This window comes from Canis aureus, chromosome 7 (genome assembly GCF_053574225.1).
Source record: "Canis aureus isolate CA01 chromosome 7, VMU_Caureus_v.1.0, whole genome shotgun sequence".
Taxonomy (NCBI): Eukaryota; Metazoa; Chordata; class Mammalia; order Carnivora; family Canidae; genus Canis; species Canis aureus.
The window spans coordinates 65,105,584-65,131,116 of NC_135617.1; the positions used below are offsets into that span (position 1 = coordinate 65,105,584).

Consider the following 25,533-nt stretch of genomic DNA (forward strand, 5'->3'; position numbering starts at 1 on the left):
CTATCTTTAGGAAGTCTGCTTATAAGGTTGGCCCTTCTCTGGCATCTAGATGGAAACTTAGATTTTAGAAGGGTTCCTGCCATCAATTGATAAAAGTGGATCTAACACTTAAGCAGTTTGTACACACAATATAGTTTATGTTGAACACTACTTTCCTTGTGGGAGTCTGGAATTTGAATACATGCCAGACAGGGGCTACTTATTGGAATAATACACATTATAAATACCCAGGGCAGTGAGTCTCTAACAGGTACTTCCACTGGGAGAGGACCTGTGGCAGCTTATGTCTGGTTCTCAGACTTTGCCTCATGTACTTTTTCAAAAACTTTGCTAATTTTGCTTTCTGTTCTTTGGCTGTAAAAAATCACAGTCATGAGTATATTCATATGCTGAGTCGTGAGAGTTCATTTCATATGTCAGGCCAAAACAGTGATATTAAAAGACAGTGGCAGAGTTATAAAATATAACTTTAAAAATAATCTATAACCATATCATTACAGATGTGGAAACAATCTCATGTAAGTTAGAAAATTTGTCAAGGATCACATATGTTGACAGTGGCAGAGTAAGTTTAAAGCTTAAGAAACAAGTCAATAAGCAGTTTACTTCAATGAACTTTAACATTTTTTTCCAATTTTATTTATCACATTTAAATTGGAAGTTTAAAAAAATTAACTTTGTAGATGTGTGTTTCTAAAATATGCTTCTTAAAATGCAATTAGGTAGACCCAAACTATTAATTACTTCGCGCTTAAGTCAGGGCATTGGGCAAAAATATTTTCAAATGTTTTCTGTTTATAAGATGTAACATTGGTAATTTTGTTGGCACTATGTACATCTTTGCAGTAAGATTCAAAATGGAATCAAATTCTCCGTGGATTTTCTCAGTGGATATTTTGGGTATTTTTGTGCACCCGAGTAAGGTATGTGACCCTACAACAAGAGAGTCTAAACCAGAGGCTCCTTTTCAGCCTGCTGGTTAGAATCACTTCAGGAGAGTGATTACATATTTCAGGCCAACTAAATCATAGTTTCTGATGTGGGGTGGAAGCATCTTTTTTTCCCCCTTTGTTAAAGCTCCCATACAATTCCAATGTGTGTAAGCTCATTGACAGTGGTCTAATTAAAATTATTTTATATGCAAATAAAAATTTTATTTAATCCATAGTAAGTGGCTGTTTTCTATACCTGGCAATATTCACTTTATGTCTTCAGTTGGAAAAGCATGATTAAAATGTAAATTCAGCAAAATGAAGTTGTATGTATTAAGAGGTACAGATCTGGAGAACCTATTAAGGTAGATATTTCTAAATGTAGTATTGATGTTTATTATGTATCAGTTGAAGACTTATAAATTTACCTTTGAGCTAGTTAACCAAAAATCAATAATTTCTTATCAAGAATCGTTTCATCTCACCTATGACCTGGATAAAATTTTAAGTGAATAATTATGCCAGAGAATATATTCACTGGGTATATGCATTGCATTTGTTAAGGCAAGGAAAGAGTCTATTTTGTTTAGAGCCATACACCATCAGTGAAATATGGCATAGTGATGTGAGAGTTCAGGTTGAAGAGGAGTGAGGTTTTGAAGTCAGGTACCAGTAGATTTTGGAGTTTCGTGACTGACACAGAAAATGACTGTGTTATTTTGAACATCAAGTGGGTAACACATCCAGAAAACAAAAACCAGAAACAGTCTGATCCTTTATCTAGAGTATAGCCAGTCTTGATCATATGTTAGAGCAGAGTTTGGCAAACTACAGTTAAATCTGCCCCTTTTCAGTAAGTAGTTTTATTGGAACATAGCCATGGGCTCATTCATTTACTTATTGTCTATGGCTGTTTTTGGCTCCAGTGTTTTATACAGAGACCATATTGCCTGTAAAGCCTAAAATATTTACTATCTGACCCTTTGCAGAAAGTTTGCCAACTCCTATATTAGACTGTTGTATCATACATTAAACAATCAAATCATGCATGTTAAGGCTTTCAAATGGAGTTTGTACTTGAAGAAGAGGGATTTGCTTGGCAATTAGGGGGGTATGCTGCATCCTTTTGATGCTCCTACTATAGAGGGCCGGAGCTTGTCCACTTATCTTGCCTGACTCAACCTCCATGTTCCTCTATGTCACAGTCCTTGCTGTTGCTCTCTCTGTTGGGGGTAGAGGAAGTAACTGGAGTAGCAAGTAACTGGAGATCCTGGACCGTGAGGATTTTTCACTGCAGTTTCTGGGTATAAAGACCACTTTTTGTATACCTTGCTAATAATAATGGATCTAGATATGGAAGTTTAAAAATGAAGAGTAGTTTAACCTTTACTCCTGGTCCAAGTGGAGAGTTGAGGAAGGTGTGAAGATCTAGTGAAGAAGGTACATCTGTCTCAATTGCCCCTAGTCTCTGGTGCAGTAGAGGGGTAGCTGTCAGCTACATCTTCACCTGGGGCACCTGAATGCCAGTGAAGGCTCTTATTTATTTACCCTTGGAAAACCGGTACCTGCAAATATTAGAGAGATTGAAGAATATAAGCACATTTAGCTTTCAAAGGACATAACTCCCCTTTCTAACATATGACTATTAATCAAGTTTTAGCCTTTTGGCTCCTAGTTACATCTGTAGAAAAGCACTGCCTACAAAAGTAAGGAAGTGCCTGTAAATGAGATTAAATGTAACAATGTTCTGGTAAGCACAGGCAACCTCCTATCAGAGCTGCAAGTTTGTACTAGAAGTTACAGTCTTGAGAAAAATATTGTTTTTTTTTTTTTTTTGAAGGAGGTTAAGATTTCATTAATAAATGTCAGGCTATTTCAATGATTCTAGAAGATTATTAATTTTTTTTAATAAAATATTTAAGATATTTTCAGACCAAAACCTCTGAAGGTATTTGGAATCTGATGATTTAGTTTATTCTGCTTATGATTTAGGTCTGGATCTATGTCCAAATGACTCTCCTTCTGGGTACAGTTAGTTGTACCCAACTTCATTAAATAGATATGTGCTACAAAAGGAGTTCTGGTTGTTGATTTTTTTTTTTCCACAGTTCTAGAATATGATGGCTCCAAGTGCTGTTTCTTGGCATTTTTGTTTTTCTAGTGTGATAAAACACTGAAGGTAGCACTGTAGTTCATGGAGTCAGGCTGAATTGCTTCCCAGAATAAATTGGTTGATAGAAATACCAGTAATGATGAAATCTCTCTCATGTGATTTGTTTGAAAGTACTTTAAATTCTTAGCTATGTTTATGGTATGTGATTTTCTCAGTGTACTGCCCTCCCCTCACTAATTCTTATCCCTTCTTTACATAACAGATCAACGACTATCACCTATTCTACAAGATGAGCAACAGCCACCCTCTTCGCCCCTTTACTGCAGTGGGGGAAATTGACCATGTGCACATTTTGTCTGAACATATTGGTGCCTTGCTGATTGGGGAGGAGTATGGTGATGTCACATTTGTTGTGGAAAAGAAACGTTTTCCTGCCCACAGGGTAATTTTAGCAGCGAGGTGCCAGTATTTTCGGTAAGTGTATACTTTTGAAGATTCAAGTAACTTGTGGAAAACACTGGTATTTTCTCCTCTATGAAGAATATGTAACAAAGCATAATGAAACTTGCAAACTTTGAATTCAACTTCTATAAGAATTCCATCTTTGTGGACTTTTTGTTAGTTTAAAAAACAACAACAAACAACACCTTTTCCTTCAGGAGCCGTCTGAGAACCAGAGGATAAGAAGGCTTCCCATACTCCACTGTCCCTCATCATCCCTTTTTCAGAGTCTCAAGCATATCTCTCAGGCTGAGTCTTTGTGGACCTCATCTGCTTCTCACAGCTGATGACTGATGGAATTTAAGCTGATTTACTGGCTGTTAGGCTTCCTGTCGCTAATGAACATGTATACCTGTTAGTTTCAGACCACTGAGGCCCAGGATCTGTAGGTAACCCAATGGATCTCTCTTCTGAGATGGCAGTTTGGCAACCCCAAATTAAAGGAAATTTAAGTATTTACTGAAACTTCATTTTAGTTACATAGAAGAAACTTCATTTTAGTTACATAGAAGTAAAACTAAGTAAACTAAGTCAAACTATGTACTAATGTAAAAAAGAAAAATCCCACTTATATGCAGCTATTGTTTGTCATTCAAATCTTTAACTTCCAGGGTTATGAAACCCTGGTTATTAAACTAATCTCTAATTACTCTACATTTTACCCAATATTTGTAAAAAGGGAATGATCACTGAATTATTGACTGAATGATAACTTATCCTTGATAAATCCATAGAGTCTCTATCCACAAAATCATGGATTGACCTGGGAAACTCATATCTAAAAACTGAGGTGCCAGTGGCTTAGAGAAAATTTCACTTACCTTCTAGTGAAAACTACAGTATGATTTTCACAACCAGAATTAAGCAAGTCAATAAAACAATATCTGGAGTCACATACATTGTCTAGTGGGTTTAATTCTCTCGGAAATATTTACTATTCAGCTAGAATTCTTTTAGTACATTTTAAACATTTTTAGGACATCTCATCTTGTACATATAAAATGCCACTGTAGATGAAGCCAGGAGCTTTGGAAAGAGAGGAGTCTTTTAAGAGTGCTCAGTGATACTTTCCTATGCCCCTTGATAGTGACCAGCTTGACTCACGCAGCTGGCCTTGATCTGGTCGTTATTAGTTACCTGCCTTTGTCCTCTGCACACTTTTCTTTTTGTGTTTTCCTTTTCTTACTTTTGCTTCACTCATTATTGTTAAAGTGTTTTAGAGACCATTCCTTATCAAGTCAGAACTTTTCAACTTTATGTTTAATATTTGTTAATATTATATATCTTTGCTCCTCCAAAAATAATTCAATACAACTGTGTGTGGATATCTTTTAGATGATCAGTGTATTCTTAAAAGAAACTCACCTGCTTTTAGAAATTGGAAGATCATATTGAGTGAATGGACTATACTCCCTTCACTTACTGAATTTGTTCTTGGTGTCTCTGTAGATATCGAGCATTTATAATATATGATGGCTCACAAGGCTCATGTCGGAGTCATTGGTAATACTGTCTTAGATTCTCATTGCTGGCACTGTCCATATTGCAAAGGAAAATTAGGAGAAGCTTCTCTCATTGTTGTCTTAGAGCCTGTCAGTTAAGATAAGGACAACTAACTGTATAGAGGGAATTTTTCACAATTTGGGGGTTCATATTTAGTGTTCCAAGGGAGCCTCATCAAAACTACTTTTAAAGCATTGAGAATTTACATGAGTACCAAGGACCACACTGCAGGAGTAGTAAATCTTGGCGAGATCTTTCTAGAAAAGTATTTTTTAATCTATTAATTTTAGAGCCATGTTCTCTGGATTAATGAAAACCTTCAAGAGTGTTTTGGGGCACAGTATAACCCAGTGAAGAAATATGCTCAGAATATCCATGGATCTCTTCTTAGATGGTTTCTACTATTTCCCTGAGGCAAGCAGAAATGCTAAGGCCTGGAGGAGAGTGGGGAGGAATTCCAATAGGTATGGAGGGAATCCTTGAAATGCTAGTCCTACTATGACAATCTTAGAAGCAGGGGGAATCTCTTTTTTCCCCCCTTATTCTCTTATTTTCACTTTTACACATTTTCTTTCTGCCTTTTATGCTTCCTTTTCTGTATTCCTCCCTTGTCCTCTTTTCTTTCCTGATGGAATAGAGGCTTATTAATTGGTTCATATTATTCCTTTGACAGTAATAAAGGTAGAAATTCAAATTCATTACCTGGCTGGATTGTCTAGTTTTCATTTTTTAGATGATCAGTTAAGCAATAATAGGATTCTTTTTTAATCTGAGAAATTACTGAAAAGACAGGAAAAAAAAAAAAAACAAGCCAAATCACCCATGATCCCATCCCCAATTTTATATTTAATTTATAAAGTAACAAATGGCAGTCCTTCCCTCCCAGCCCTCTAATCACACTTCCCAAAGACAACCTCTTTTAACAGTATAAGATGAATTTCCCCCAATTTTTCTCAATGTAAATAGATATATCTCTATACACCTATGTAGGTACATGTATAAGTACATGGTATATACTTTTTCCCATGCAACACATACAGGTCTGCAACTTGACTATATACTATATCCTGGTTATCTTTCTAAGACTGTATATTTTGAGCTACTTAATCTCTGTAATGGCTGCACAGAAGTGTATCTCACAGTTTCTTAACTATGTTTCTGTTGTTGATGGACATTTAAGATTTTCGTTCAGTGTTTCCATTGTTTCACTCTATATTCTTATACATGTATCTTTACTTTGCTGTGTATCTTTACTTTGCTGTATTTTTTCTCTAGAATTGAGTCCTAACAGTGAGATTACTGAGTTGAAGGACATGCCCATTTTAGATTTGAATAGAAATTACTTAAATTACTTTGCCTGAAGGGGTGCCTATTTATAGACTCAAAGCAGTGCATGGGAGAACCTGTTATTTCATTGCTTTTGCAGCACTGAATAGTTAACAGGGTTTTTAATTTCTGTCAGTCTGACAGGGGAGAATGGCACCTGATTGTGTGTAATTGTTTTTATCTGATTATGTTTTTTCCTACAGAGTTTTACTTTTTAAACCTTATTGACCTTTAATATGTTTATATGGATTTTGCAAGAGCTCTTTCATCTTTCTATTTAATGAATGTCTATTACCTATTTGAATTCTCAGTATATTTCATCAGCCCAATTGTTGATAGAATTAATCCAAAATAGTTTATAAACCATTTCTTTTTCTTTAGAGAATTATTTAAATGATTACTGTGCATTTCTTCACCTGAATCTTTGTGTCATTAAACAAATTTATGTTTGCATAATGCTGATAACCATGATTTCATAATATTGTAGCAACTCTTATTTGAGGTTTTCCTCATGCATTTCTTCTCTGATGTGTAGAGCATTACTGTATGGTGGAATGAGAGAATCACAACCTGAAGCAGAAATCCCTCTCCAAGATACCACTGCAGAAGCATTCACAATGCTGCTTAAATACATCTACACTGGGCGGGCAACGCTGACAGATGAGAAGGAGGAGGTGTTGCTGGACTTTTTGAGCCTGGCTCATAAATATGGATTTCCAGAGCTGGAGGATTCTACCTCTGAGTATCTCTGCACCATACTTAACATTCAGAATGTCTGCATGACTTTTGATGTTGCCAGCCTCTACTCACTTCCCAAGTTAACTTGCATGTGCTGCATGTTTATGGACAGAAATGCTCAGGAGGTGCTCTCAAGTGAAGGCTTCCTTTCCCTTTCTAAGGTGTGTCATCATCTGCAAGTACAGGCATGCATCGTGTTATTTAGATCTGTGCAGTAGGAGAAGAGCCATAGACTAAAAATTAAAAAATAAAAATCCTTGATCTGGAAGGGGTCATCTGTCTAGCTATCTGCCTCCAGCTACTAAGACTATGTAGATCATATAACAGAGAGGTAAATTGGTTCTATGTCTAAAAGAGGCTGTGCTGCAGAGTGGGTGTTTTCAAAGTGATGACTGTCAGGTTTTTTGTGGTGTTGCATACTATTTTTTCATTTTGTATTTCTCCCACAGAGAGATGCAACTAATAATTTGTTATTATGAGAGAGAAAATTCATACAGGATATTTCCTGTGTCATTGGCCCTACCAATACCTCAAATCAGAGCTAGGGCAACAAGGGAGAAAAAGGAACTTATACGAGAGGCTGTCATTTTAAGTCATCCTCTCCCACCCACCCCCACCACCCCCACTGCTGCCAGCTGGCTCAAAAATAAACTCTTTTCCTTAGATCTCTCTCTGAACTCTGGTCTCTTCTTTCCCTTTTTGTGTTCCTCCTAGGACCTGAATATTTCAAATGAAAAAAACCTATTTGAAAAGCTACATATTTTGGCTTGAGTGTAAACCATGATTTTTACTATCCTACTTAATTTTTTGGAAGCAAGGGTCTTTGAGGTTTGCACCAGTGTTACTGGAGATGAGTCTAGAAATCTGAGAATCAAAAATATGGGAGTGCAATAATATTGTGAAACAAAAGATTTCGAACTTTAAATACTGAATGTATCCTACTGACTTATAAATTTAAACTCTCCTGAAGAACCTGCATGGAATGACAGCTCCTCATGTTGCCATTTTTCTTCTTGTTTTATTGAAGATAGGTGCAGATATGTTAGAAAGACTAGACATTTGATGTAGTGGTACAAGATGCCCATGGCTATTCATGGAGCCCTGGTGGGCAAGAGAGTATATGGCACAAAGATTAAAGAAAGAAGATGGTCAAAGAGTTGTTGAGATATAAGTGATACTTGCAGTTCTGTGAGGTTTTGCTGATTGATTGGATATATGGCTGAGCTCCATAATAAATGGATTTTTTTTATCCTTTTCAGACAGCACTTTTAAACATCGTATTAAGAGATTCATTTGCAGCTCCTGAGAAAGATATTTTTCTAGCCTTGTTAAATTGGTGTAAGCACAATTCAAAGGAGAATCATGCTGAAATCATGCAGGCTGTGCGTTTGCCTCTGATGAGCCTCACTGAACTGCTGAACGTTGTGAGGCCTTCAGGACTGTTGTCTCCTGATGCTATTCTGGATGCTATTAAAGTTCGATCAGAGAGCCGGGATATGGACCTCAATTATAGAGGCATGCTCAGTAAGTACCTGTTTACCCTAATCTCAGGAAAAGTTTTCTCCCTCGCCTGACAGTCTCAGCTACAAAATGAGCTACAAAACTCTAGTTGCAGGTGTATGTGATATGTGTGGGTCTAAGAACATAGAGCTCTGCTTCCTCTTGTTTTCCTCTTAATTCCCTCAGAGACTGTTGAGTCTTCATAGACCCCAGCATCGGTATTTCTTGCCAGGCCTAGACAGATTTATTCAGCTGTGTCCTAGAATATCAGAAATAGACACTCTGCTGAAAAGCTTCTTCTCATGCTAAGACCTTTCCTGCCTTCCTCCATCCAATTAGCCTTGAGTCCATGCTCTGTTCCCATTCCGTGTACTGTGACGTGGAGATTCTAAATGATAGTAATAGTTACCACTTGTGTTACATATCCAACACTTACGTGATTGTTCTTATTGATAAAAACAATGGCAGTTAGGAAGTATTTATAAAGTGTTTATATTATCAGTAACAGTTCTACATGATCACTTAATTCTCACAACAACTTATTTTTACAATGAGGAAACTGAATCACAGAGAGATTACACAGAAAGATTCTGAGCAGAGAAGCAGACCTGTGTAGCTAGGCTGTGTAATGAACCACTACACTACACTGCATAAATACAAAATACAGTCTCCTCTGATCCTTTTAATATACTTGTGGAAATAAGACCTACTCCCATGAAAAGTTAAGTAGGACCATGTTTAAGGTGAACGCATGCTATGAATTTCGAAGGAGGATACAGCTTGGAAGAACTGAGGGAGATTTCATGGAGATCAGGAAGCCTGAGGTGAATCCTGGCCTTAGATATGAGGGTCTTCAGGGTGGAGTGTGTTTCAAGGGGAGGACTGGTTGCGTTTGACAGACAAGGTAGTGCGTTCAAAGGCCTGGGAACAGAAGAAGTGGATGAGAGCAGAGGGGCTCACCTTGATAAACAATGTATATAAAGGTCAGCTCAGGCAAAATCGTGGAAGTCTTCTAACCAGCTTGGGATTTTGCTGATGCACAATGAGAAGCTGATTTTCAAAAGTGAGAGATGTGTGAGTCTGATGATGGTCTTGAAAGTTTGATCTATGGTGCTACGCTTGATGATTTGGAATAAGGAAAACTGGTTTGGGGAGACCAGTGAGGAGGGTGTTTGATCTGTACAAAGTTGATATAACCGTAAACTAGATTGGCAGTAGGGAAAAGGGAAAGTACATATGTATAAGGGAGATATTATTCTGAAAATTAGATCTTGATGATTTATGGGATTTAAATTTAAGAATTAAGTTTAGGAGGAAGTTACCTTATTTTTTCAAATCCAAGAAACCGGAAGTTCTCAAGTGCCATTGTTTTATTTGCCACTAAGAAAGGAAACAGTATTGCCAGTTAAATCATAACACACCATCATGTCTGTATCCCAGTTTCAGAAATGTTAAAATTTGAAAAAAAATATGTATCTTAGAATTAATGAAATGTAGTAGTTCTGAAGATGCTGAGCTTAATTTAAGACTGAGTTTGAGGGTTTCTGGAACATCTAAGTACTAAGTCCTGTCTCATGTTAGTCATTTCCCTGAGTCATCTTTTCCTTGACCATGCTCAGACATTCTCTTAAATACTGATTGATCTTAAGTAGGTGTCCTTAGTCTGGATTTCTCTTCTGACTCATCAGATTTAGATTTCTTTTCTTTCTTTTTTTTTTAAAAGATTTTATTTATTCTCAAGAGACACAGAGAGAGAGAGAGGCAGAGACACAGGCAGAGAGAGAAAGCAGGCTTCATGCAGGGAGTCCAATGTGGGACTCGATCCCAGGTGTCCAGGATCATGCCCTGGGCTAAAGGCAGGTGCCAAACCGCTGAGCTACCCAGGCATCCCTAGATTTCTTTTCTTTTCTTTTCTTTTCTTTTCTTTTCTTTTCTTTTCTTTTCTTTTCTTTTCTTTTCTTTTCTTTTCTTTTCTTTTCTTTTTTTCTTTTCTTTTCTTTTCTTTTCTTTTCTTTTCTTTTCTTTTCTTTTCTTTTCTTTTCTTTTCTTTTCTTTTCTTTTCTTTTCTTTTCTTTTCTTTTCTTTTCTTTTCTTTTCTTTTCTTTTTCCCCCCTAGATTTCTTTTCAAAGCATTTCCTCACTCCTGCAAAAATATCCCAAGCCTATCCCTGTAATGAATTTAGTTTTAGGGCCCTGCCAACACCTCAAATCAAAGCTAGGGCAACAAGGGAGAAAAAGGAACTTATATGAGAGGATCAGACAATGATGACTTAGAAATTCTAAAATACAAGTTTACTCATCTTGTTACTTCTCCCCCCTCCACTGTCCCACTCTTTATCCAAGACTACCCTCAACTAGGACCCCTCTCTAGCACCTCTGGTCTCCTCCCAGACCTCTCTCGAGCTGTTCCCTCTAGCTGCCATATTATTTCTCTACTGCTTTTCATTCTAATTCACACACTGGATGGTCAATGCATTGTATTTACTATCTTTTCAAACCGATGCCTAACTCCCTGTTTACCCAAGCTTCTGCTCAGACAACTCACCAACCGACCATAATTTATATGCCAAAGTTTTCTCTCAGTCCTCATTTTCTGATCTTTCAGCATCCTTAGATACCAGTGACCACCTTCTCTGTATAGAAGTTCTCTCCTCAGTTGGCTTCTATAACCCTTCTTTTCACTGGATATAGAAGAAAAAGTATTGGTTTTGGAACTAAAGAAGTTTGACCTCAAATCCTGAATGAGTCACTTGCTAGTTGTGTGACTTGATATTAAGTTCCATAAGGAATTATACTTTTAGTCCTACTAAAAAGTCCCCATCAAGTTTCCTAATATTTTATGAGAATTTAAATAATGTATGCAAATAATGTCTGTAAACTCAATCTAGGAAACCATTGTTATCATTATTTGTGTTCTTCCTCACCTCTGTCAGTCTGTAGGAATTACTGCATTGGTCATAGAAGCATGTGTGTGAATTAGAATGAAAGGCAGTAGAGAAATACTATGACAGGTAGAGGAACAGCTCGAGAGAGGTCTGGGAGGAGACCAGAGGTGCTAGAGAGGGGTCCTAGTTGAGGGTAGTCTTGGATAAAGAGTGGGACAGTGGAGGGGGGAGAAGTAACAAGATGACTAAAATTGTATTTTAGAATTTCTAAGTCATCATTGTCTGATCCTCTCATATAAGTTCCTTTTTCTCCCTTGTTGCCCTAGCTTTGATTTGAGGTGTTGGTAGGGCCCTATAAATGAATTTGTTACAGGGATAGGCTTGGGACACTTTTGCAGGACTGAGGAGATGCTTTGGACACTTTACATAGTTGGTGGTAGCTTAGAATTGACCAGCTGGTCAATGTAGGTGTCAGACTTGGGTTATAATGAAGCCATGAGACTACTGTGAAAGGGAGTACTCAATAAGCTGAGGCACACTCAGTTCTGGATGATATATTTACATAATTATTACTTATAAATGTTAAATTTTTCATTTGGGATAAATCAGTGGGATCTTGAGGAAGAAATTATACAGATATTTGGGAATCTTTATCTAACTTCTAAACTTGAGAAATGATTAAACAACAGGCTGGTTTTCTGACTTTTTACCTATATGGACAGCAAAATCAGCAATATTAACACCAAGGATGCATATCACTTTCCTATAAGCTCCTTAAAAAATAGGTTATTTTCTAAGTAAATGTTATCCAAATATATCATTATTTTCTTTTATTACATTTCTTCACTGTTAAGAAAACATAGTCTAAAACTTTAGAAGTTGAGGCGCCTGGGTGGCTTAGTCCATGAAGTGTCTGCCTTCCCCTCAGGTCATGATCTCAGGGTCCTGGGATTGAGCCCTGCATTCAGCTCTAGCTCCCTGCTCAGCCGGATCTACTTTACCCTCTCCCTCTGGCCCTTCCTCTCCCCCTGTTCATGCTTGCTCGCTCGATCCCCCCCCTCCTTCCCTCCCTCCCTCCCTCCCTCCCTCTCTCCCTGTCTCACAAATAAATAAATAAAATCTTAAAAAAATAAAATTTCAGAAGTCTTCCTAGAGTGTTCTGGAAGGATAGTTATGCTTATTTTGAAACTGTTGACCAAATTTGTTTGTTCTCCCCTGGGTATAGCTTCTATGTCTTTGGGACTTTTCATGAATTGTGGAGAGGTTCTCTCCTGGACTGGGGACTGCACAGATACTAATGCTTTTTCTTTTGAGTTGATTAGTATTGGTTATTGGGGGTTCAATTCTCAGAGCTGCATATCCTGAGGATTTTAACCAAATTACAGCAATGTTTCTCCTCCTTAAAAAAAAGGGGGGGGGATCCAAAGGATATATTTTTTAAAGATTTTATTTATTTATTTATTCATGAGAGACACCAAGAAAGAGGCAGAGACACAGAGGCAGAGGGAGAAGCAGGCTCCCTGTGGGGAGCCTAATGCATAACTCAGTCCCAGGATCCCAGGATCAAGCCCTGAGCAGAAAAAAAGGGGGATCCGAAGGATATATTTTTTAAAGATTTTATTTATTTATTCATGAGAGACACCAAGAGGCAGAGAGACACAGAGGCAGAGGGAGAAGCAGGCTCCCTGTGGGGAGCCTAATGCATAACTCAGTCCCAGGATCCCAGGATCAAGCCCTGAGCAGAAGGCAGCTGAACTGCAGAGCCACCCAGGCACCACCCCCCACAAAGGTTATTTTTTAACTTAACAGTTATGATTAGTCTTTCTGGGGAGATGGTTTTGGCTAGTTTTGTACACACACCTGGGGAAAGGAATTATCTCTTAATGAAATTATTTTTTTTCCTTAGAATATTTTAACTACCTGCACTCAAACCATTCCCTTAATGCTTAGTTTGTCATAACTATTGAGGTATTATTTCTGCCTTGAAAGTGGTTTTTCTGATCAGACTGGATTATACTACTTTTGTGTGTCTCAGATTTTATTTTACTTTATATTTTTAAAAGATTTTATTTATTTATTCATGAGAGACACAGAGAGAGAGGCAGAGAAATAGGCAGAGGTAGAATCAGGCTCCCTGTGGGAAGCCTGATGTCGAACTTGATCCCGTACCCCAGGATCACGCCCTGAGCCAAAGACAGATGCTCAACCCCTGAGCCACCCAGATGACTTGTGCGTGTCTAAGATTCTAGACTTTAGGAAAGAGGACCATAATTATTATTGAGGAAATAATAATAAGAGGAAATAACAATTTATTATTTCTTCACATGTTTATAGCAGGGAGCATATCACAACTTCCATTCTCAAGATTTCACTTTTTAAAACATTTTATTTATTTATTTGAGAGAGAGAGAAGAAGCACAAGCCAATGGAAGGGCAGAGGGAGAGAGAGTCTCAAGCAGACTTACTGCTGAGCATGGAGCCCAGTGCAGGGCTTGAGCTCGGGACCTGAGTCAAAGCCAAGAGTCAGCTACTCAACCGACTGAGCCACCCAGCTACCCCTGAAACTTTTAATACTTTAAAACTTTTTGACTTATATTTTATTTATCTCTCCAACTACAGTTTATAGTATCTTCATTGGTAAACTAGGGGCTTCACAAGGAATCCCTCCTGAGTATTCCTCAGTGGAGGCATTTTATGTCCGATATGTACTTGTCTGTATGAGATGATGAGCTGCTGGAGGCTGAGTCCACTGCAGTCCAGCACACAGAAGACAGCTTAGGAGTTTTCTGTTCTTTAAATAATAAATAGGATGAAGGTTCCATTCAGCTCTTAGAAGTTTTCATTCTGTGATCTTTATAAGTAACTTGCCTAAAGTTACTGAGTGAAATCAATGCCTGAGCTGGAACCAAAGTGCTGATCTGACTCATGAGGCCAGTGCTCTTCAATAGAGTCTCCTGCCTGGAATATTGTCTGTTTCTGTTTTGTGTTTGGTGTGTTTGAGCACCAGTACTGTTAAGTGTGGAGAGGAAGCTTGTGGAGAGTGGAGATAATGGGGAGAGTTGGAAGACAGGAGTGTCAAGGAAGCCATTTGTAATGCTGTGTTTGTTAGAAGGGAGCAGCCACACGTTTTTCAGGGAAGTCAGGTTGGGGAGTACAAAATGATTTGGGGTACAGAATTAGGTAAAGAGATTGCAGTGGGCAGAGAACTGAGTGTGGCTCCAAATGTTACCCATCATGAGTGGACAACTATCTCAGCCTAGATGGTAATCTTAGGCTGAGATAGTTCAGTAAAGATAGTTCAGTAAAGAACTACTAGAAAGTTCAGTAAAGGATAATTAAGAACATAACACAATTAAAGAAAAACTCAAGATAATTAGCCTAGCAGCACTCAGATTTTGGCACTGTTTCACTAGCGGCAGGTCTTATTCATTTTCTTTGTTTTTCTAATAATTGGCTTGTTTCTGCCTAGCTGTGGAACTTCAAAGCTTAATTTTTTTCATGTTTGTAAAATGCATCCAAAATTACAAACATAAGGAAAACTTTTGTTATCTGCTATGTTGTTTAATCCCTAACACCCTATATTCTTTGAGAGCTCAGAGCTCTTTTTCTCTACTGATAAAATTATAGATGGTAAGAATATTTGTGGTTTGAGGTATTTTACTATGACTTGAATTTTCTCATGATCACTTTTCTTCTTAAATTCTTCTTAAATGTAACTATAGGTTTTGCATATGCATGCAGACACACACACATGCACAAATACTTGGGAGTTGGATTTTTATCCCATGAGACATTCAGATTATGGTCACCATGAGAGAATTTCCACTTGTGTAAATGTTTCCCGTTTTAAAGTAAAAGATACTTTCAGGGGATCTGTATCAAGAATAGTTAGAAAAGTTCTCAAGCACTCTTGAAATAAACTTCAAAAGAAGACTTTAGACTTGTAGCAATTTCATTTCTATTTTAGACTTTTAGTTATAGTCACTTGAAACCTTTGTGCCTAGTGTTTTATTCTGAGCTTGATAAATTTTAGAGATGAAGGAGCTTATATTTAGAGAAAATCAAAGAGTAGCAACACTTTCTAAATTCTGAAAGCTTGAGTTCCTCCCTTTTTGGCGTGGTCTTGACTAATGGTGTCAGAACTGTTGGAGGTGGTTCCAGTGGTCTTCAACAACAGGCTTCAGACCCCCACATTTTACACCTAGCAATAAAGGAACAGATCTCTTTTTACCAAGGGGTACACATTGTTGACACTGAAAAGTGCAAATTGGAAGTTTTTGTTTGCTTTATAAACTGCTTCATCTCTAGATTGGAGGCTGCAGGAGGGCAGGACCCATTTCTGTTTCATTCTCTCATAGATTCCTATGGTATCTGGTACAGATTGAATCCTCTGTAAATGGTTTTTGGCTGAATGCTTTATACTTACAGGGTACTGTAGCATGTATTATTTGTGGTACGATATTTACAGTAATGCAGTGGGTGGGTTGGACATAGCATTATTTGTAGATGAGAAAACAGATTCTGATTCAAAGGCACTGAGGGGTCTCACTCAGGGCCAGTGGGTGGTGGAGCCCAAGTCTTCTCACTTTAAATACAACTTTGTTTGTTTTTATCCTATATCAGACTCTGTTTTTTTTTTTAATTTTTATTTATTTTATTATTTATGATAGTCAGAGAGAGAGAGAGAGGCAGAGACACAGGCAGAGGGAGAAGCAGGCTCCATGCACCGGGAGCCCGACGTGGGATTTGATCCCGGGTCTCCAGGATTGCGCCCTGGGCCAAAGGCAGGCGCCAAACTGCTGCGTCACCCAGGGATCCCAATATATCAGACTCTGTTTTTTCCCTCTGAGTCTTAGGCCACCTTACAGGGAAGGGATTAGAGAGAGGGATAAATATGGTCTTCCCGTCAAAAATCCTTATGAGAGAGGTGGCAGGCAGGGCTCCTGGAGGCAGACTGCCAAGTTCTAATCATAGCTCTGTCACTGGCGGGCTCTGTGACCTTAGGAACCAAAGTCTGTCTGGCTTTTCTCTGCCCTTACTTCCCCATCTGTGAAATGGACACATAATGGTATTTCATGCAAAGAGTTATAAGGAGTAAATCAAAGGAATTAATAAGGTTTGTTAAATAAGTGAGAAATAAATATGAAGAATATGTATGATTACCATGAACTAATAGAACTCAGGAAGTTATAAACCTGTATGAAAAACGCAGAAGAGGTTGAGCATGACTAGGTTTCATTTGCTTTTTTCTTTTCTGAGTTGCCTTAGCCTTTTGCAAGTTAAATAGTCCCATGCACCCCCCATTTGTCACCTGCATTATTGTCATCTTTGTTATCACTCTCTTTACCTGGCTTCATCTGAAAATTATATAAATATATATATATATATATATATATATATATAAAATTTTCAATGTAATGAAAATCATATATATATAATTTTCAATGTAATATATAATTTTATTATTTTAATATAAATAATATAAAATATAAAATAATATTAAAATAATTATTTTAATATAATTTATATTATATATAATTATATATATATAGAGAGAGAGCGCGAGCATGTGTGTGTGCGACCAGGGGTTCAGGAAAGAGAGAAAATCATAAGCAGGCTCTGTGGCCAGCACAGAGCCTGATGCAGGGCTCAATCTCACAACCCTGAGATCACGACCTGAGCTAAAATCAAAAGTCAGACACTTAATCAGCTGAGCCACCCAGGCATCCCTGAAAAAAATTTTTTTTAAAACCACATTTTCAAAGAAATATACGGTGATGAGTTACTTACCCCTTTTCCCTAAGAGCCTTATTATAGCTTGCACTGTTCCCTATTCAGATCACATAGTCAAGATGTATATGTACTGTGAGAATTCAGCATTTATTTATAGTCTGTAAACTTGCTTAGTTCTCTTATTATTGTGTGTTTTTTAGTATATAACTTTGTAATCATTCTGATAAATTATTTTTTAGAGCTTACTATGTGCTTTGCAAGTATCATCTCATTCAACCCTTCCAACAAATAAGCGAAAACACTTGGGGCTAGGGATTGCCCTCTTGAGAGACTGAAGTTCAGAGAAGATAACTTCCCCAAAGTGGTTTGCCTGGTTAAAGGTGTCGCCACTATTTGAACTCTGACTCTGAAGGTCAAGCTCTTCACATCTGCTAAAGCTGCCACCTGTCCCTCCACGGGGAGTGTCAGTTAGAACGTTGGCACCTAGAGGACAGGCTCCAGATCTGTGAAGCAAGCTTTGCAAGGAGGACTTCAGAGTTCCAGAAACAATTGACACTTAATAAATCTAGTGTGGGAAGGGGGAAGGAGTTTAATTAGAACCATAACATTGATTTTGATGACAGACTGAATTTTCAGTTGTAAAAATGCTCAAGTGAAGTAAAAATACACCTTTTACACAAATTGTTTTTTAGCTAGATTAACTTCTTGAGTATTATCTGTGTATGGTCCGTGTCCAGCAACTCTAGTATATGTATTGTAATGTGTCTTATGTTGCTTTATCAGAGATCTTTTTTTTTAATAAATTTATTTTTTATTGGTGTTCAATTTACCAACATACAGAATAACACCCAGTGCTCATCCTGTCAAGTGCCCCCCTCAGTGCCCGTCACCCATTCACCCCCACCCCCCTCCCCTTCCACCACCCCTAGTTCGTTTCCCAGAGTTAGGAGTCTTTATGTTCTGTCTCCCTTTCTGATGTTTCCCACACATTTCTTCTCCCTTCCCTTATATTTCCTTTCACTATTATGTATATTCCGCAAATGAATGAGACCATATAATGTTTGTCCTTCTCCGATTGGCTTATTTCACTCAGCATAATACCCTCCAGTTCCATCCACATTGAAGCAAATGGTGGGTATCTGTTGTTTCTAATGGCTGAGTAATATTCCATTGTATACATAAACCACATCTTCTTTATCCATTCATCTTTCGATGGACACCGAGGCTCCTTCCACAGTTTGGCTATTGTGGACATTGCTGTTATAAACATTGGGGTGCAGGTGTCCCGGCGTTTCATTGCATCTGAATCTTTGGGGTAAATCCCCAACAGTGCAATTGCTGGGTCGTAGGGCAGGTCTATTTTTAACTCTTTGAGGAACCTCCACACAGTTTTCCAGAGTGGCTGCACCAGGTCACATTCCCACCAACAGTGTAAGAGGGTTCCCTTTTCTCCGCATCCTCTCCAACATTTGTGGTTTCCTGCCTTGTTAATTTTCCCCATTCTCACTGGTGTGAGGTGGTATCTCATTGTGGTTTTGATTTGTATTTCCCTGATGGCAAGTGATGTGGAGCATTTTCTCATGTGCTTGTTGCCATGTCTATGTCTTCCTCTGTGAGATTTCTCTTCATGTCTTTTGCCCATTTCATGATTGGATTGTTTCTTTGGTGTTGAATTTAAGAAGTTCTTTATAGATCTTGGAAACTAGCCCTTTATCTGATACATCATTTGCAAATATCTTCTCCCATTCTGTAGGTTGTCTTTTAGTTTTGTTGACTGTATCCTTTGCTGTGCAAAAGCTTCTTATCTTGATGAAGTCCCAATAGTTCATTTTTGCTTTTGTTTCTTTTGCCTTCGTGGATGTATCTTGCAAGAAGTTACTGTGGCCGAGTTCAAAAAGGGTGTTGCCTGTGTTCTCCTCTAGGATTTTGATGGAATCTTGTCTCACATTTAGATCTTTCATCCATTTTGAGTTTATCTTTGTGTATGGTGCAAGAGAGTGGTCTAGTTTCATTCTTCTGCAGGTGGATGTCCAATTTTCCCAGCACCATTTATTGAAGAGACTGTCTTTCTTCCAATGGATAGTCTTTCCTCCTTTATCGAATATTAGTTGGCCATAAAGTTCAGGGTCCACTTCTGGGTTCTCTATTCTGTTCCATTGATCTATGTGTTTGTTTTTGTGCCAATACCACACTGTCTTGATGATGCTTTGTAGTACACAGCTTTGTAGTACAACCTGAAATCTGGCATTGTGATGCCCCCAGATATGGTTTTCTTTTGTAAAATTCCCCTGGCTATTCGGGGTCTTTTCTGATTCCACACAAATCTTAAAATAATTTGTTCTAACTCTCTGAAGAAAGTCCATGTTATTTTGATAGGGATTGCATTAAACGTGTAAATTGCCCTGGGTAACATTGACATTTTCACAATATTAATTCTGCCAATCCAGGAGCATGGAATATTTTTCTATCTCTTTGTGTCTTCCTCAATTTCTTTCAGAAGTGTTCTATAGTTTTAGGATATAGATCCTTTACCTCTGGTTAGGTTTATTCCTAGGTATCTTATGCTTTTGGGTGCAATTGTAAATGGGATGGACTCCTTAATTTCTCTTTCTTCAGTCTCATTGTTAGTGTATAGAAATGCCATTGATTTCTGGGCATTGATTTTGTATCCTGCCATGCTACCAAATTGCTGTATGAGTTCTAGCAATCTTGGGGTGGAGGCTTTTGGGTTTTCTATGTAGAGTATCATGTCATCGGCGAAGAGGGAGAGTTTGACTACTTCTTTGCCAATTTGAATGCCTTTAATGTCTTTTTGTTGTCTGATTGCTGAGGCTAGGACTTCCAGTACTATGTTGAATAGCAGTAGTGAGAGTAGACATCCCTGTCTTGTTCCTAATATTAGGGGAAAGGCTCTCAGTGCTTCCCCATTGAGAATGATATTTGCTGTGGGCTTTTCATAGATGGCTTTTAAGATGTTGAGGAATGTTCCCTCTATCCCTATACTCTGAAGAGTTTTGATCAGGAATGGATGCTGTATTTTGTCAAATGCTTTCTCTGCATCTAATGAGAGGATCATATGGTTCTTGGTTTTTCTCCTGCTGATATGATGAATCACATTGATTGTTTTACGAGTGTTGAACCAGTCTTGTGTCCCGGGGATAAATCCTACTTGGTCATGGTGAATAATTTTCTTAATGGATCCTATTGGCCAGTATCTTGTTGAGAGTTTTTGCATCCATGTTCATCAGGGATATTGGTCTGTAATTCTCCTTTTTGGTGGGGTCTTTGTCTGGTTTTGGAATTAAGGTGATGCTGGCCTCATAGAACGAATTTGGAAGTACTCCATCTCTTTCTATCTTTCCAAACAGCTTTAGTAGAATAGGTATGGTTTCTTCTTTAAACGTTTGATAGAATTCCCCTGGGGAGCCATCTGGCCCTGGACTTTTGTGTCTTCAGAGGTATTTGATGACTGCTTCAATTTCCTCCCTGGTTATTGGCCTGTTCAGGTTTTCTATTTCTTCCTGTTCCAGTTTTGGTAGTTTGTGGCTTTCCAGGAATGCGTCCATTTCTTCTAGATTGCCTAATTTATTGGTGTATAACTGCTCATAATATGTTTTTAAAATCATTTGTATTTCCTTGGTGTTGGTAGTGATCTCTCCTTTTTTATTCATGATTTTATTAATTTGAGTCTTTTCTATTTTGTTTTTAATAAGGCTGGCTAATGGTTTATCTATCTTATTAATTCTTTCAAAGAACCAACTCCTGGTTCTGTTAATGTGTTCCACAGTTCTTCTGGTCTCGATTTCGTTGAGTTCTGCTCGAATCTTTATTAACTCTCTTCTTCTGCTGGGTGTACGATCTATTTGCTGTTTTTTCTCTAGCTCCTTTATGTGTAAGGTTAGCTTTTGTATTTGAGTTCTTTCCAGTTTTTGAATGGCTGCTTGTATTGCGATGTATTTCCCCCTTAGGACTGCTTTTGCTGCATTCCAAAGATTTTGAACGGCTGTATCTTCATTCTCATTAGTTTCCATGAATCTTTTTAATTCTTCCTTAATTTTCTGGTTGACCCTTTCATCTTTTAGCAGGATGGTCCTTAACCTCCACGTGTTTGAGGTCCTTCCAAACTTCTTGTGATTTAGTTCTAATTTCAAGGTATTATGGTCTGAGAATATGCAGGCAACGATCCCAATCTTTTGGTATCGGTTCAGACCCGATTTGTGACCCAGTATGTGGTCTATTCTGGAGAAAGTTCCATGTGCACTTGAGAAGAATGTGTATTCAGTTGAGTTTGGATGTAAAGTTCTGTAGATATCTGTGAAATCCATCTGGTCCAGTGTATCATTTAAAGCTCTCGTTTCTTTGGAGATGTTGTGTTTAGAAGACCTATCGAGTATAAAAAGAGCTAGATTGAAGTCACCAAGTATAAGTGTATTATTATCTAAGTATTTCTTCACTTTGGTTATTAATTTATTTATATATTTGGCAGCTCCCACATTCAGGGCATATATATTGAGGATTGTTAAGTCCTCTTGTTGGATAGATCCTTTAAGTATGATATAGTGTCCCTCTTCATCTCTCACTACAGTCTTCGAGGTAAATTTTAGTTTATCTGATATAAGGATGGCTACCCCTGCTTTCTTTTGAGAACCATTTGAATGGTAAATGGTTCCCCAACCTTTTATTTTTAGGCTGTAGGTGTTCTTCTGTCTAAAATGAGTCTCTTGTAGACAGCAAATAGATGGGTCCTGCTTTTTTATCCAGTCTGAAACCCTGCGCCTTTTGATGGGGTCATTAGGCCCGTTCACGTTCAGAGTTACTATTGAAAGGTAGGAGTTTAGTGTCATCATGATATCTATTCAGTCCTTGTTTTTGTGGATTGTTCCACTGAACTTCTTCTTAAAGGGGAATTTTAAGAGTCCCCCTAAAATTTTTTGCAGAGCTGGTTTGGAGGTCACATATTCTTTCAGTTCCTGCCTGTCTTGGAGGCTCTTTATCTGTCCTTCCATTTTGAATGAGAGCCTTGCTGGATATTCTTGGTTGCATGTTCTTCTCATTTAGGACCCTGAATATATCCTGCCAGCCCTTTCTGGCCTGCCAGGTCTCTGTGGAGAGGTCTGCTGTTACCCTAATACTCCTCCCCATAAAAGTCAGGGATTTCTTGTCTCTTGCTGCTTTAAGGATCTTCTCTTTATCTTTGGAATTTGCAAGCTTAACTATTAGATGTCGAGGTGTTGAACGGTTTTTATTGATTTTAGGGGGGGGATCTCTCTATTTCCTGGATCTGAATGCCTGTTTCCCTTCCCAGATTAGGAAAGTTTTCAGCTATCATTTGTTTAAATACATATTCTGGCCCTCTGTCTTTTCGGCACCGTTGGGAACCCCAGTTAAACGTAGGTTTTTCTTCCTCAGGCTGTCGTTTATTTCCCTTAATCTATCTTCATGGTCTTTTAATTGTTTGTCTCTTTTTTCCTCAGTTTCCCTCTTTGCCATCAACTTGTCTTCTATGTCACTTACTCGTTCTTCCACCTCGTTAACCCTTGTCGTTAGGACTTCTAGTTTGGATTGCATCTCATTCAATTGATTTTTAATTTCTGCCTGATTGGATCTAAATTCTGCAGTCAAGAAGTCTCTTGAGTCCTTTATGCTTTTTTCTAGAGCCACCAGTAGCTGTATAATAGTGCTTCTGAATTGGCTTTCTGACATTGAATTGTAATCCAGATTTTGTAACTCTGTGGGAGAGAGGACTGTTTCTGATTCTTTCTTTTGAGGTGAGGTTTTCTTTTAGTCATTTTGCTCAGTGCAGAGTGGCCAAAAACAAGTTGTATTGGGAGAAGGAGAAAAAGGGAGGAGAGAAAGAAGGAAAGAAAAGAGAAAAAAAACAAGAAAAAAGGAAGAAGAGAAGAAAAAGAGAGAAAAAGAAAGAAAGGGAAAAAAAAGGGTGGGGGAAGCAAACAAATCAAAAAGAAAAAAAACCCCAAAAACATGGGGGAGTATCTTCTGATTCTGTATACTTTAAGTCCCTTGGCTTCCCCTGGAACTTGTCCGTCTCGTTGGTCTTCTGGGGGATGGGCCTGTTGTGCTGATTTTCAGGTGTGAGCACTTGGGGGAGCTGCTCTGCCCCCTGCCTGGTGCAGGGCTCAGTGGGGGTTGTTTACCCCGTGAGGCCGCAGGAGGAACAACCGCAGTGGTGGCAGCCAGCTCTGGAGCCCTAGAGTCAGCTCCCACAGTAACTAGGGAGCCCTCCATTTGCAGGGCCTGGAGGCTCCGGGCAGGAGCGTCCTTGGGGTCCTGGGCCCTCCCAGCCTCTGCGTGTCCCGGGGGAGGCCGGATCCCGGGCTGTGTCCCGGCGCCCTGTGCTCGCGGGGCCTGCGCTGTTGGATTCGCGCTCCCGCCCCGCAGCCCCCTCCGCGGAGCCGCCCCCGAGCCCCTCCGAGCTGCTCCTGGAACCGCGCAGCCCCCTCCACACGGAGCCTCTTCCTCTGCCCGAGCGCCCCCGAGCTGCTCCCGTCCCGCAGCCCCCTCCGCGGAGCCGCCCCCGAGCCCCCTCCGAGCTGCTCCCGCCCCGCAGCCCCCTCCGCGGAGCCGCCCCCGAGCCCCCCCGAGCTGCTCCCGTCCCGCAGCCCCCTCCGCGGAGCCGCCCCCGAGCCCCTCCGAGCTGCTCCGGGTCCCGCCGTGCGCTGCAGCCCTTAGGGAGCTCGGCACACTCTCCCGGGCGCAGGTGCCTGTTAGTGTCCCCGGGAGCCCGAGGGCATCCCCGCCCTCCTCGGTCCTGCTCCAACTCCCCGCGAGCCTCTTTCCGCCCGGGAAGGTCGGTGCAGCTCCTGCTCCTCCGGGACGGGGCTCTCCTGTCCTGGGGACACTCGCCCCGGCCTCAGCCCGGCTCCTCGCGGGGCCCCTCCCCCTTGGAGGCCTTTTGTGTCTTTATTTCTTTTTCCCCGTCTTCCTACCTTGATACAAGCGCGAACTCTTCTCACTGTAGCATTCCAGCTGGTCTCTCTTTAAATCTCAGGCCGAATTCGTAGATTTTCAGGATGATTTGAAGGTGATCTAGGTAATTTGGTGGGGACGGGTGACTGGGGACCCTACTCTTCTGCCATCTTGCCCCTCCCCGCTTTATCAGAGATCTGACCTGTCAGCTTTGCTTTTCTATGTTGCGCTCACTCCAGATGGCAGCTATAGGTCATCTTATATGCCATTTTTGTCCTGTAGATATTAAATTAAGGCTACTAATAGAGTGAACATGGCAGAGCTGATTTGTTTGTCCTAGTACTTGTTTTGTTTCTAGTATTACCGACTTTTTCTTAGTAACATTAGTCTTAGGCACTCTGTGGCTTTGGTGTGTCATTGAATTTAAACTGTGGGTGGTATCTTAATCCTCATAGACATTCCACATCTTGTATCTCCACAGACTTCTCTCTGCCATTTTTAAATGAAATGCACGTGATAAAATCAACTAGAATGCTAGAATTTTGTGTTCTTCCCAACAATACAGAATAATTACTAAGTAATCATTAACCTTGCTTTCTCTGTTTTTAACTGTAGTACCAGAAGAAAATATTGCAACTATGAAGTATGGAGCCCAGGTTGTAAAAGGGGAGCTGAAGTCGGCCTTATTAGACGGTGATACTCAAAATTATGATTTGGATCATGGATTTTCTAGGCACCCGATTGATGATGACTGCCGTTCTGGCATTGAGATTAAGCTAGGTCAGCCATCTATTATCAATCACATTCGGATACTCCTGTGGGACCGAGATAGCCGGTGAGTGATTAGCATGACTTGGACAGAAAATGACATTATGTTTGATTGAGTTGGCCTAATTTTGTGGTCGTCTTCTTTGGCTTTTCAGATTTGATGGTTTATTTCCTTGGGATCGTTTTGCTATTTCTTTTGAAGTTTAGTTCTGGGGGAAGAGTTAAAGGCTATTATCCTTAAAAAAAAATTTTTTTTTTTGCTTTTTTTCTGCTTATAAAAGTAATGAATATATGTTTATCATGGAAAACATAGTATAGAAAAACACAAAGACGAAGAATGAAACCATTCGTAAATCACTGGCCATCAATAACCTTTGTATATAGCTAGTATGTATCTAACTAGCACATGTAACTATATGTATTTAACTAGTCACATACACAAAACAGAAATCTGTAAAACCACACATAGTTTTACAAAATAAAGGCTAACTTCACTTTGTAATTAATACATTGTGAACATTCTACTTTAAAAAAATATCCCTTTAAAATATACTTTTAATTGTTATTTAGTATTCTTTCTGGGTTACCAATATTTATTTACTTGATT

At 39.1% G+C, this 25,533-nt stretch overlaps 1 protein-coding gene across 6 annotated transcripts in view; it reads left to right on the forward strand.

Moving 5' to 3' along the window:
• BTBD9 (BTB domain containing 9) overlaps positions 1-25,533 on the forward strand; it is a 416,334-nt gene that overhangs the window by 36,070 nt on the left and 354,731 nt on the right. For 5 of the 6 annotated variants that reach the window (XR_013383586.1, XM_077904166.1, XM_077904171.1 and 2 more), the window contains exons 2-5: positions 3,308-3,519; positions 6,911-7,274; positions 8,373-8,637; positions 24,774-24,993. Coding sequence is in view for 5 of the 6 variants with exons in the window: in XM_077904166.1 (XP_077760292.1) it covers positions 3,335-3,519; positions 6,911-7,274; positions 8,373-8,637; positions 24,774-24,993 (1,034 nt within the window). In the remaining variant the exon portion in view is untranslated. Of the gene's footprint in view, positions 1-2,137; positions 2,237-3,307; positions 3,520-6,910; positions 7,275-8,372; positions 8,638-24,773; positions 24,994-25,533 lie in introns of all 6 variants that reach the window. The other variant, XM_077904167.1, reaches the window with a different exon arrangement.